The sequence below is a fragment of the Vigna unguiculata genome, chromosome 7 (genome assembly GCF_037176805.1).
Source record: "Vigna unguiculata cultivar grain cowpea cultivar isolate G323 ecotype 2 chromosome 7, ASM3717680v1, whole genome shotgun sequence".
NCBI classification, from domain to species: domain Eukaryota; kingdom Viridiplantae; phylum Streptophyta; class Magnoliopsida; order Fabales; family Fabaceae; genus Vigna; species Vigna unguiculata.
The window spans coordinates 26258798-26271524 of record NC_140798.1 but is presented as its reverse complement, the minus strand read 5'-3'; the positions used below and the strand labels follow the sequence as shown (position 1 = coordinate 26271524).

The following is a 12727-nucleotide window of genomic DNA, read 5'->3' as shown; positions in this document are numbered from 1 at the left end:
CACATTTGTATTCAGATTTGAGTTATATGAAATTTTGAGTTTTCTCTCAAGTCTCGAGGTTCTCCTCAGAACCACTGATCCTTATCTTTGAATCTCCGATTCAAAGTGGCGGATTTTCCTCACTTATCTTGGAACCTCCTCCAAGTGACGTGATTTCCTCCCGTTCCGAAAAAATCCCCAATCGACGTCCTTCATTTCTCTCCATTTTTCGTTCTAGGGTTTATACCCTTTTCTGTCCCAGATGTTTTCCACTCCAAATCAGAGTCGATCCTTCATCACTTGGACACCCTATAGGCCAGCCTTTAGGCCCATTACATTTGGGACAACCCCTTAAATTTAAGGCAAAATAATAACAAAGGAATTAGTGGGCCTTACATAAGGTCGACTCATGCTCAAATATAGATTTATTTGGTCGATAAGATACTATTGTCCATACAAGACTACTCACACACACAACGCTTCAATCATTTTGTTTTAACACCACATATGGTATTCTAGTCATCCATGAACTAAAAAAAAATAAAAATAAAAAAGTCCAAACTTTCAACTCATTCAAGCAAGAAAACAAGAAAACTATAAACAAGAGAAAAAAAACAAGAAAGTAAGATAATTAGCTCTCGTGCCTAAATACTCAAATGTTTAAACTAAACCATTAACCCTGATTTTGAACTTTTTTTATGCCTCTTCTACATGTTTTTTCTTCAAAAATACTTCATAATCATTTGTATTCTCGATTATCTTTAAACCCTTAAAGTGTTTTAGATTTTTATGCCTTATCACTACCCAACTCACCTATTATATTAAAACTCTCACTCCAAAAATACAATTATCTTCTAAGAGACTCAACGAAATATTAACAAATAAATCATTTAAATATATTCTTATATTCATGGGATCTGATTCAATTTATATATCCTTATATCTATTTTATCTCTAACTAATTTGTTTAATATCTATATTATTTACCAAAATCTTATTTCATACAAAATATTTTGAATGAAATAAATATTTTAAATAAAATAATTACTAAAACTCTTTTATATCTTAGAAAATCTTTAAATTAAACAAACATTTTAAATTAATAAACCATCTATCTTTTATCATAATTTTTAAATAAAACAAATCTTGTAAATGAAATAAATAATAACTTTTTATTTTTTTTTACTTAAAATATTATTTAATTTTATATTATTATTATAATTTTTAGGGTCTTACGAAACTGACCAAAATAAATTATTTCAAAATTTATAAATTTAAATTTTGTTAATAAATTTTTCTTGTTTACATATTTTTCTGTATTGCTAAAAATATATTTTTCTGTATATAATTATTTCCTCAAATAATTATTTTCCTAAATTATTATATTCTATATAATTATTTTTCTAAATAAACCTTTTTAGTAAATTATGTTGCAAACCAAATTTTTACATATCTTCGCAATAGTATATATCGTTTGTCCTAATTAAATGTGTTATAGAACATAAATATTAATAGGAAAATAATACGAAATATGTATATAGTAATTTCCAAATATAAAATCTTAAATGAACTAATTCATGTTTATTATACTATGTATATGAATTTAAATTGATTATACACTATAAAGAGTCTCAATTAATATAAACTTAGATTTTAGTTTTATTTTTAAGAAAACTACTATATACATTTTAATTTTAATAATGAGATGAGGATAGTGATATAATGACTAAAAATATATAAAATACGTTAAAATAACACATAATCATAAATTATAGGATTTTTGTTCAATAAAAATAATAGTATAGTACTGTATATAAAGTATTTGTGCTTTTATAAAAAATAAAAAATAAACAACATAACTTGACTAAGTCAAGTAATATATTATTACATATAAAACTATTCCCACTTAAATACAAACCATTTTTTTAATGTTATTAATTTTTCTCTTCTAAAAAACTAATTTTTATTATTAATTCTATAATAAATTACTCATTTAAATTTATTTATTTATATAAGAGTTATTAACTATAACTATTTTATAATAATTCTCGAAAGTTCAATTTATTTATGATATATAATTATAAAAAAAAATTAAAAAAAAACAACACATGTCATATAGACGTTAGCAAAAAAGGAGAAAAAGATTGTCTTCTTTTTTTCCTTTTATCTTATAATAAATACAATTTAAATATTAAATTTATTACAATTTTAATCATTCTTTCAAAAGAGTTTAAATTTGATAAAGTCAGTAAAATTTTTAAGAAAAATTAAAACAAAATTGATTTAATCAAAACTATAGAAATCTTAAAGATAATCTATATATCTTTAAGATATAATTTATTCTTCTCCTCAAATTTTGTTACAACCTTCATATAAATACATAAAACTTGGTGTATGTTCATCATTCAACATGGCAACTATAGAAGGAACTATAAGCGAGTACCATTGTCGTATGCGAACTAAAGAAAATAGACCGAAGGTCCTCAAACTTAATGATATATTAAGGATTGATGTAACTATTATTCTTCGATATATACATTATTTTCATGGTGTTGAAAGATCAACCTTATTAAAAAGTTCAATACCCATTAGATATCAGAATTTCATCGAAAATAATAAAGATTTCGTAAGGAGCTTCATGTTCGACCCACACTGCTTTCAATGCTTCATCCCAGAAATTGTTGATTTTGCTTCAGAAAAAATTTTAAACATGAGTAAAGTAATCTTAGAATTTTCCTTTGATCCAGAGTCTCTAGATTCAGAAAGCCAGGAATTTCCTTTGAATTTAGACATCATGGTGGATGTACTTCAAGATGGAGAAAGCGAAGTGGAAGAGGAAGAGGAAGAAGAAGAAGTAATGGAACTGAATGCAATAATGATTCCAGCATCTGAAGAAGCCATTGATTCTCTCATTAAGTTCACAACTTTACCTTCTCTAAGAATGGAAACTGAGAAGTGCAGCATTTGCATGGAAAATTTTCGTTTAAGAGAGAATGAAGAAACTGTTAAGTTATCGTCGATGTCTTATGATCATGTTTTTCATCATTTGTGTATTGTAAAGTGGTTGAAGACAAGTCATACTTGTCCCTTATGTCGATACCCTGTGTGTATTCATAAGATTTGATTTATTTTCATTCAAATAAATATTTTCATTCTTGCTTTCTCCTTTAACATTTAAATGCTAGAATTTTTTTTAGTTTTTCTTACTGTGTAAATGCAAATAACGAATGCTTTACCAATAAACCAATTATTGGTTTTAGTGGAACTAGAAATTAATCCAATTTTAATATTTGGAAATTAAATAATAAAGTACGTTATACGAAGAGAATTAAAAAAAAAAATTATAAAGGCAAAAAAAATGTTTTGTATCCAAAATTTTGTGACTAATAAAAAATGGAAAATTTTAATTATATTAATTTTTAATTGGGTGGTAGTATGGGGTTGCATATATGATTTAATTTTTAATTGAAAAAATAATAATAATTGAATTAATTTTTAATTGGATGAAATGTAGTGAATATATAGGTGGTTTTTTTCGCTTTTTTTAGGGGTACAGACTAGGGATGTCCAAAAAATCCGTACCCGCGGGTATCCGCAGATAAAATCCGCAACGGATAGAAAATTGATATTAAAAATGGATACCCGCTATCCGCGGGTATGAGTATTTTTGATACCCGCATGTTAACGGGGCGGGTACGGATATCATAGTATCCGTATCCGCTAAACTTTAATTCAGAAAAATTATTATCCCACAAATGAGTCAAAACATTATGAGTCTTCATTATATTAGTAAAAACTTTAATTCAAATAAATTATATATATATATATATATATATATATATATATATAATTTCTTTGAATTAAAGTTTTTACTAATATAATGAAGACTCATAATGTTTTGACTCATTTCAATGTTTTTACTTATATATATATATATATATATATATATATATATATATATATATATATATATATATATATATATAAAAGTAAAAACATTGAGTCTTCATTCAATAATGGTGATCAGATTCTTACCCACAAATGAGTAAATTACTTCCATATACTGTGGAGGCATTGATGTGTCTCTAAGACTGGTTATGGACCAACATGGAAGGTAATGAAATTAACACTTTTACTTAGATATTTTAATTAAGTGATTGTTAGAAATTTTTACTGAACTCCTTATGTTTTAAGGCTCTTCTAGACTAAATTGGACAACATGAAACTTTATACAATGTTGCAAAAGGTGGACATTGATGAAGTTAGTAATTTCTTTAATATTTTATTCAAAAATAAACTATAATATAAATTGGTAGTGATTTTTTATTTGTTTGTTTTTCAAGAATCAATCAGAGAAAGGTGACTTGTTGATCCAAAAAATAATTATGGTTAAATAATTATTTTTTTAAATATTTTTGTAAATACCTGCGGGTACCCGTGGATACCCGCAGATATGAAAAAAATAGATGGGTACCCGCATAACGGATACCCGACGGATATGGGTACGGGTACGAGGCGAATATTTATTCAGTGGGTAGGGTACGGGGGAACTACTACCCGTACCCTACCCGCCCCGTTGACATTCCCAGTACAGAATTCTATTTATGTTGAATTTATGATGGTCATTTATGCTTTGGAGCATGCTTAGAGGGAGAGCTTTCAAAAGTTTTGGTTGGAAAAATGATTCTTTTTTAATCTGTCACGGTTTTTTTGTTTGCATATGCAGTTTAAAGTTACTCATGTTTTTCGTGAAGGAAATCATTGTGCTGATAAGATAACTAATCTAGCTTTGATTCATGGATAACAATATAAGTGGTTTAATGTTTTACCTCCATGTATTATTTAAATTTTTTTCATAATTGGTATAGTTTGTCTATGTTTCGTGAAGTGTAATTTTTATCATAGGTGTGGTGTGGTTCCCCATGTTTTTGTATTTTTATTTTATCTTTTTAATAAATTTCCTTGTGATGGCCAACTATTGTTAGGTTTTGGGTGTCAAAATAGCTTTGATGTCAAAGTTCATGGTGATACCTAATATGATCTTATTTGAAAATGTGATGACAACACGTAAAAATTTTTAATCACAATCACTCTTAGGTTTAGGTTTAATTTAAGCCGAATTCATCTCTGCAAGAATAGCAAAAGTGGAAAAAGGTAGTGCAATCAAAAACAAAAAATATATAAAAATTTATACAATTTTATGATTTTCTACTATCATTCTTACTCATTATATTATACTACGATTTTATAATTTAAATATTAATTTTGACTACTTGCTCACAGTACATCGACTACACATTGGTTGTGTCAATTAATACTAATTAATTTCTTTTAATTCTTAGAACTCACAGTAGTTATTTTTAGATACAACATATAATCTATAAAGGAAACAAATTAACTAGTTAATGTAAATATTTATATTAAGAACCAATTCAAAAATATCTTTCCGAAACATAAAAGTATATTTGGAATGAGTATTATAGAATGTAATTCTGAATCTGAAAATGTCTTCCCCGATACACATATTTTAGCAAATAAAAACATATTCTGACACCCAATAAAAAATTATTTGTATTATGTGTTTAGAAAGATATTTTCAGACATGAAAATATATTTGGAAACATTCACTCTGAAATATATTAAAAAAAAAAGGTGTAGGGTAAATTTTATCTTCCTAAACACTCAATCCGGATTTTATGTATAATCTTATTCTCCTCTCTACCTCTCCTCTATCTTCTTCTCCAATACCCTATTTATTGGCCATTTTATTTCCCAATGCCCTTTATTAAGAAGAATGGAGGATGAGGAAGATGATGGTGTTTTGGGGTGGTGATGGAAGGGTTAAGAATGGTGGTGACGGAGAGGTTGAAAAAAGTCATGTGTGGAAATAAAGGAAGAAACAAATAAAGATTGTGAATGGCGTGGAGGATGAGACTTGATGATTTGAGTGGAAGAAGGGTGGTGAAGACGAAGGTGGAGGGTGATGGAAGATGATGGAAGAAGAGGATAAAAATGTAATTCTATCAAGTTAATGGAGGTGCAAGAAGAAAAAAAGAGACATGCCGAAGGAGCCTATAAAGTGTAACAAAAAAGATCTTTCCTCTCCCATATCCTATGAAAAGAAAATGAAAAATCTTCAGAAGTCCAGAAAAGGCGATTTTAAAATTTTATAAAAGAAAAAACGGAATGTTTCGGTACAAAGTATCTTTGATATTAAAACATTTTGTTTTATCATATTTTTCTTCAAATAAACAAGATTTTCTTCCATCGAAAGAGTGTTTGTGCATTGTGCACATTCCGTCCCACGGGCTAGGGCTACCCATGCTTCGTACACTTTCCGTAGTGCACACATAGGGATCTACATTTTACAACACAGATTTTAAATGTACAAATAAGATATTCTTTACAATTTCATCAGCATCTCCTAAAAATTATTATTAAGGCTTTTTCTTATTGAAATTTCAAAAAAAAAAAGAATTAATATCCAAATCAAATTAATAAATATTTATACTACTAGAAAAACCATTGCAAAAAAAATTATGTTAATCACTTGATATGAGAAGGAACCTTTTAATAACTGATTTCTACTTCTCTCTTTTTCATATATATCATTTTTTCAAGTTTTAAAAACTAAATTATCAACTATTTTAAAACTCATTTAAATTTATCACTTAACTTACAAAGGACCAGGTAATACCCTGCCAAAAGCCAGAATTAAGGTACTCAACCATACAGCAAACCAAAACACCAAAAATTCAAGAATCGATATCTTATTATTTTGCATTTAACAATGCGAGAAACTTCACCATCTACAGATTTTAAGGTACTATGTTTATGGAGGATTACCTAATCAATTTTATTTGACTTGGTTTTGGGGCTGCGAAAAGAATTCCTTTGCGTTATGAGCTACCTCTGCCTCCAAAATTGCTTCTAGAACTATGTCAGATCCTTTCACATCAGCTGTTAATGAAACAAAAACAAGTTGTTTCATATCAGATATCGTTCTAAAACAAACAGATTCTCATCAAGCATGGACAGACAAGGCAAAAAGCTATCAGGCATTCATAAAGAAGAAAAACGAAAAATAATTTGCAGTTTTTATAATATCCTATAGCCTATGGAAAATGTGCCATAGTATAAAAATGAATGAAGCTCGGCAAACAGTCTATACTTCCGGGTCTTCGAGCTAACCAAATATCGTCTATAACCAAAGGTATGCAGATTAACTAATCATATCTGAAAACAGCACCGGTTGTGTACCGGGTAAAAAGAAGCTAAATATTTTAGTGCCTTTACATATGCATGTATGGCATACATAGATAGGAATCCAAAAACAACATCACATGACCAATGATCACGCTATATAGCACACAAACTGTAAACATAAAAATACCGAGTAAAGAGTGCTGTGATTGTCCAACTCATGAGAAATTCTTGATAAGAAAAACCAATAAGACAAAAAATATCATACCCCCACGATTTGGTAACAGTCCAGCATTTTCAGCGGATATGGGTAAGACAGTAAGCTGCAGTTTGTCGTCTATCTTCTCCACTTCAGGACTACTTGCTGACAACTCATTCTTTATGGAAGGGGACTCTGCCAATCTGGCGTAAATGGTTGCTTGATTTTGCATATTGCATGAATTATAAGATACAGAAGTTGAATCCTGGAAATATATAGGCATATAAGCACACTCAGTTCCTATACCAGTATATACTTGTCTCATTTTGTGGGTTAGGTTCATAAACCTTGATATCAGTGGGTTTCGGGTGATTCTCTCCAGAATCTTCTGATTTCTTACAGTCTATATTATCCAAAAGAGATAACAGGATTAAACAAAATCTCAACAACTGCATCTGTAAACGATTATAATGCTACTACACTCCAAAACAAAGTAGTAAACAATACCATTTGGGGTAGATGTCTGGTCAGGATTGTCAGCAAACCTTCGTGTCAAAGGGCCAGGATTTATGATTGATATGCTTCGAATTTCATGACGAATAGCATCTAGCTGAGCCATTGTGTCTTGCAGTTCCTTATGAACCTAAGACAAAATAGGCCAATACAATAAAAAGAAATTTGTCACCAGAACCAAGTCTTAGCAATGGACAAAGATTCCTCAATGAAGTAAAAATATTTCACTAACTTTTATGTTCATATCTGACATTATTGTCCAATAAATACAAAATAAACCTCGTGTTAATATTCTACAATGCAAAATCATCTTTTCTCCAATTAAGCATAAGACATTTACTGACATTTTGTGTACACATATTAATTATTGCTTATAAAAAAACATAAGACATTTACAGCCCTAAATATTATGACTTGGTATGTGTTTGGTTTCTGTAGAGAAAGTGCTTAATGATATTTACCTGGAAGCAACTAGTTATTGCCTTCATGCAACCAAAACACACAATCTATAAAAACCCAATGAAACTAACTCCTGTAGGTTTTATAATACTGCTGGTAACTTGGAAAATGAGAATACCTGGCGAGCCTGGGATTGCTGCATAACATTTTCAAACTGACCACGAGCCAATTGTACATATCCGATAGCTCTACCAGCAAGTCTCCCTGCTGTTCTGGATATGATTGGTAAATCCTTTGGACCTATCGCACATAACAATTCACATTTGTACTATAAATAATATAAAATTTTGCATATGATAAACAGATGTAAGAATAGCATGACCCAACCTATCAGAGCAGCAGTGGCTCCAAGCAACAGAAATATTTCTCCATATGAAAAGCCCAGCATTGCTCACTGTCTTTTTGAAGAAAAATCAAATTCATTTGAAACCCTAAAGAGTTCAATCAAAGGGCAAAATGGAAATTATAGTCGAATTGCTAACTAACCTGAAAGCATAAATTGAAAAGCATAGAATTAGCATGACATTGTTACAGTTTCAGTGCTTCCTACAAGAGAGTTAGCTGATGAATGAACAATGGTAAAACAAAGGGAGAGGAAGAAACGCCTTGGGGAATTGATTTGTTTTCCCAGCATGATAGCAAATCTGGGAATTAAACAGCCCACCAGATAAATTGGGATTTGTTTCATGCCTTTGCTGTTTACACTCCCTACTTGCTAAATTCACTTTACCCTTCCATCTATGAAATTACCTTACTAGACATTATTTTTTCCCCTCATTTCAAATAGCCTTCTTAACACACCTTTGTTTACCATTTCCTTTATACATGTTCAGGAGTTTGTGATTGTTGAGTGTTATTAGCTTCAGTGTTACCACCGTCTCCAACTGTATGAGCAGGATTGGTGGTATTTGGAGAACGATGTACGGATGCTTTAGGAGAAAATTGTAGGACCAGACTGTTCCATCACTAAAAAGTTACCATGTATATGTGTTCATCATTGTTAAATTTTTATGATGCAAGTTGTTTATTTCGATCACTAAAAAGGCAATCAGTAATCATTATTAAATTTATTGAAAATAGTTAGTTATTGAAAAAGAGACAAGGAAATAAGTTATTAATGAATGACTTAAAACTTAAAGAACAGATGATTTCTAACCCACAGTGCACTATGTATATAAAACACACTTCACCGCCATGATTGAGAGGGTTCAAGTGATTACAGTAAAGAATGTCAAGTTTTCATGTCTCATCTTAAGATAAGCAGAAAAAAATCCAATTTAATAAAATGACACATTAGAAGGGACATGGAATAAAATATTGTGAGAAAACATTTGTTATTTGCTTGAGTTGTCGATTGCAAGAGTTGTCATGTGTTGTACAAGTTCATGTGAAGAGAACAATATTTATTACTTGCTACGTGCGACCGGTGCACTTGCCGTTTCTCACTAACAATGTATTCTCTTGTTTCTAGATTGGTAATGGGGTATAATCTGACTTATACATGAATCATTCGTTCCAGAGCTGGTTTAACTATTTTTCTCAAATTAATTTTTAAAACACATGCATACAGATATATAGCCGTAACTCACTACCTAGAAATGTGATTCTGCAAGAGAAACAACCATACCTTGGAATCAGTACACGAGAAGCAATCCTTTACAGTCTATCAGATTAAAAAAAAAGCCGCTAGCTATCCAGCTGAATGAAATTCACAATTAATACCCCTGCAAACACCTGGAATTAAGAGAAGTCATGATATTGCACAAGAGATGTCCATGAAAAACTAAGAAAATTTATGACGTCAGATAAACAACAAAATTCTCAACATATTTAATAAGATCAATACAAGCCAACAATATTAAAACTAAGGCTCAAGATAAACAAATTTTTTTCTCGTCAATTTTCAATTTTCTTCCGGTCACAAACTATTTTCTTCCTATTCCTGCTTTCTCTTAAAATATAGTAATCAATAACCTTCAGAAAGATTTTTCAAATTTCTTATTAAAAGGCTATGATACATCAGAATAATACAATCAAAAACCTCAATGAGCCAATTCCAAAATGAGGAAAAGAAAGAGCTTGTTCAACACAGTTGGGATATAGGGGAATTGTACCTCCGGGAGCTCTTGAATGTAAGAATAATATTTCACAACCATACTTGGAAACCAGTAACTTTAGATTACTGGATCAAGGGCACAAACAATAAATCCATAGTGAAGGAACCGTGACCAACAAAAAAGGAAGGATACTAAACAATATGAAAATGATATCGTGATATAACGAAGCTTTAGTAAATCCAGAATTGAAACATTATTACAGAAAAAGCATAAAACTCTTCTCTCAACTAAAATATAATGTAATGATCACTAGCACATGTGCTTTCCAGATACCAGAAACATTAGCTTAAAGTTAACCAAAAAAACTAAAAGGAAATGGTAATTCATGAAATATTGATGATTAAAAATTCAAGCTCTTTACAACACAGGGCTACAAACTACTGCCACACGGCATATGAGATATAACACTGTTTATATCAATCCATGAAAAATTTACGAAAAACTTCTGACTTGTTAAATAAAAGAAATAAATAAATAGCAAATCCTGACACACCCATGTAAAAAATGCATCTCTTTATAATACAAAGAATCTCAAACTCGAAAAGGGACAATCTCAACTTTGCATTCATAATTCCAAAATTTCCCTGTGCAAAAATGTGTTTCTGATATTTGAAGTGACCACCATTCACAAACTTATGTGCGACTTATAATAATCCAATTTTAGTGAATATAACAGGCACCCAATTTTAACCCAAAGAACGTAATGGGAGTTAGCGAAACATACCTTATAACAGTAACAACCTTCCCAATACGCAGTGCTCTAGTCTCGATCTTAATCTCCGGCGAACCCACCCACCAGTGCAACAGTAGCACCAAAGTGCGTTCTATGAATCAAAATTCAACTAAACAATGAACAATGAACGAAAGAGAAACGTATGCTAAAGATTTAAGATTACCAAATAGATTTACCTCTACCTTTCCACTGAAATTTTCGAGTGTGAAGAGGATTTAGGGTTCTAAAAATTTTGAAACAGAGGAGAGGATTGAAATTAGGTTCAGATTACAGAATATAACTTTGGATTTTCCAATTTTTAAAATCTATATAATTAAAACACAAATCTGTTTTGGAAAAATTATATAACATATATCAGATCTTAAAAACAGATTTAATTAAATGATCCTTAACTGACCAAACCAATTTAAAAGTGGATCAGATTGGCCAAATAGAGTTTTAGTCCACCCTTAGTATTTCTATTAATGAGAAAGCAAAGCAAGAAATGAAATGTAAATATTGGGAAAAAGTATTAACAGGTGGAATTTCTCGAGAATATCTAGGAGAGGGTCTTCAAAGGATGTTAGAGTTTTTAAAAATGTTAAAATGCTCCAGAAAAATTTGATCAAAAAATTAATATCTAGAGAATGAATGGGATGATAGGATGGATAAAAAGGTTAGAAAAATATTAAGTCAATAAGGGAATAAGGAGTCTTTAGTTATTTTCAAGAAAAAGGTTAATTAAACTATTATTAATTTTATTTTGAAAGAAAGTGAAAGGAAGGACATGTGTCAAGATTTTTTTTTAAAATATTGTAGTAAATAGTAAAGAGTTCACGAGAATGGTTGAGCATTTGGAAGAAAACGATAATTTTTCTTTTTGATATAAAAGATTTCATTGGTTAGTTTATTTGTATTAGACACTTATGAATTTAGTAGTTATTTTAAGTATGTACATTATGTAATTTATGAACTTATTTTATTAATTATATGAGATATTTTTATCATTTATATTATTTTTAATAATTATAAATATAATTTTTCAACTCAAATGTTATTCTCTTTCCCTATGAATGTGATAGATTTTAGGGTTGAATTATTAGATACATTTCAAATTGTGAATGCTTTTTGTGATATTGTTCAACAAAGTTCTAATTAATTACCTTACCACTTATTCTAATTTATTCGAGTCAAACAAGGATGCCCTCAATGTGATTATTATGTAACTTCTTTGGCTTCTTTAGCCTTCTAATTTCCATATACAACATCAGGGGAATTATTTCATTTAAATTTAGCATATATATGTTTTAAGTAAAATGGTTGCTGCAATATCATTATTGATTGACGGCATTATACTAAGGATGACAACATTATGCTATCCCTAGGAATTTCTACTAGTGAAGGAATTAGTTCAATAGCATTAGTTTATTGAAGCACTAAAAATCTTTATATTCTTTAGGTCCTAGTGATGGATGGAAAGTTGTTCATTATTGATGGTTCTAATATGTTCCTTTTCTATTGATATGCTGGAGGAAACCACCTTTA

The 12727-nt window shown here is 29.7% G+C and overlaps 2 protein-coding genes across 13 annotated transcripts; one reads left to right on the top strand and one right to left on the bottom strand.

The window, feature by feature from the left end:
- The first annotated feature begins 2689 nt into the window (after nucleotides 1–2689).
- On the top strand, nucleotides 2690–3103 carry LOC114191259 (putative RING finger protein P32A8.03c). The gene has a single exon (XM_028080431.1). It carries the CDS (start codon nucleotides 2690–2692, stop codon nucleotides 3101–3103), a length of 414 nt encoding a protein of 137 aa, XP_027936232.1.
- Nucleotides 3104–6600: 3497 nt separating this feature from the next.
- LOC114189463 (uncharacterized) lies at nucleotides 6601–11704 on the bottom strand. Of its 12 annotated transcripts, none has more exons than XM_028078018.2 (10): nucleotides 11601–11704; nucleotides 11380–11426; nucleotides 11195–11294; nucleotides 9981–10087; nucleotides 8681–8784; nucleotides 8472–8593; nucleotides 7889–8024; nucleotides 7729–7784; nucleotides 7451–7646; nucleotides 6601–6939 (listed from the first exon to the last, which is right to left on the bottom strand). In XM_028078018.2, exons 5-10 carry the CDS (start codon nucleotides 8739–8741, stop codon nucleotides 6836–6838), a joined length of 675 nt encoding a protein of 224 aa, XP_027933819.1. In that variant the 5' UTR covers nucleotides 8742–8784; nucleotides 9981–10087; nucleotides 11195–11294; nucleotides 11380–11426; nucleotides 11601–11704; the 3' UTR covers nucleotides 6601–6835. The 12 variants fall into 12 exon arrangements, with proteins under 12 accessions (XP_027933819.1, XP_027933817.1, XP_027933818.1 ...); XM_028078016.2 differs by adding an exon at nucleotides 8840–8899 and having other exon boundaries at nucleotides 8681–8751; nucleotides 11380–11645; XM_028078017.2 differs by adding an exon at nucleotides 8840–8899 and having other exon boundaries at nucleotides 8681–8747; nucleotides 11380–11645.
- Between the last annotated feature and the right edge of the window lie 1023 nt (nucleotides 11705–12727).

What these genes read in the sequence shown, in the direction of transcription:
- LOC114191259 (XM_028080431.1), top strand. Translation starts at nt 2,690, where the DNA reads ATGAGTAAAGTAATCTTAGAATTTTCCTTTGATCCAGAGTCTCTAGAT.
- LOC114189463 (XM_028078018.2), bottom strand. Translation starts at nt 8,741, where the DNA reads ATGCTGGGCTTTTCATATGGAGAAATATTTCTGTTGCTTGGAGCCACT. An exon ending in CCAGACATCTACCCCAAATG is followed by an intron (nt 7,785 to 7,888) that starts GTATTGTTTACT and finishes TGGATAATATAG; the next exon opens with ACTGTAAGAAATCAGAAGAT. An exon ending in ACTGTTACCAAATCGTGGGG is followed by an intron (nt 6,940 to 7,450) that starts GTATGATATTTT and finishes TTTCATTAACAG; the next exon opens with CTGATGTGAAAGGATCTGAC.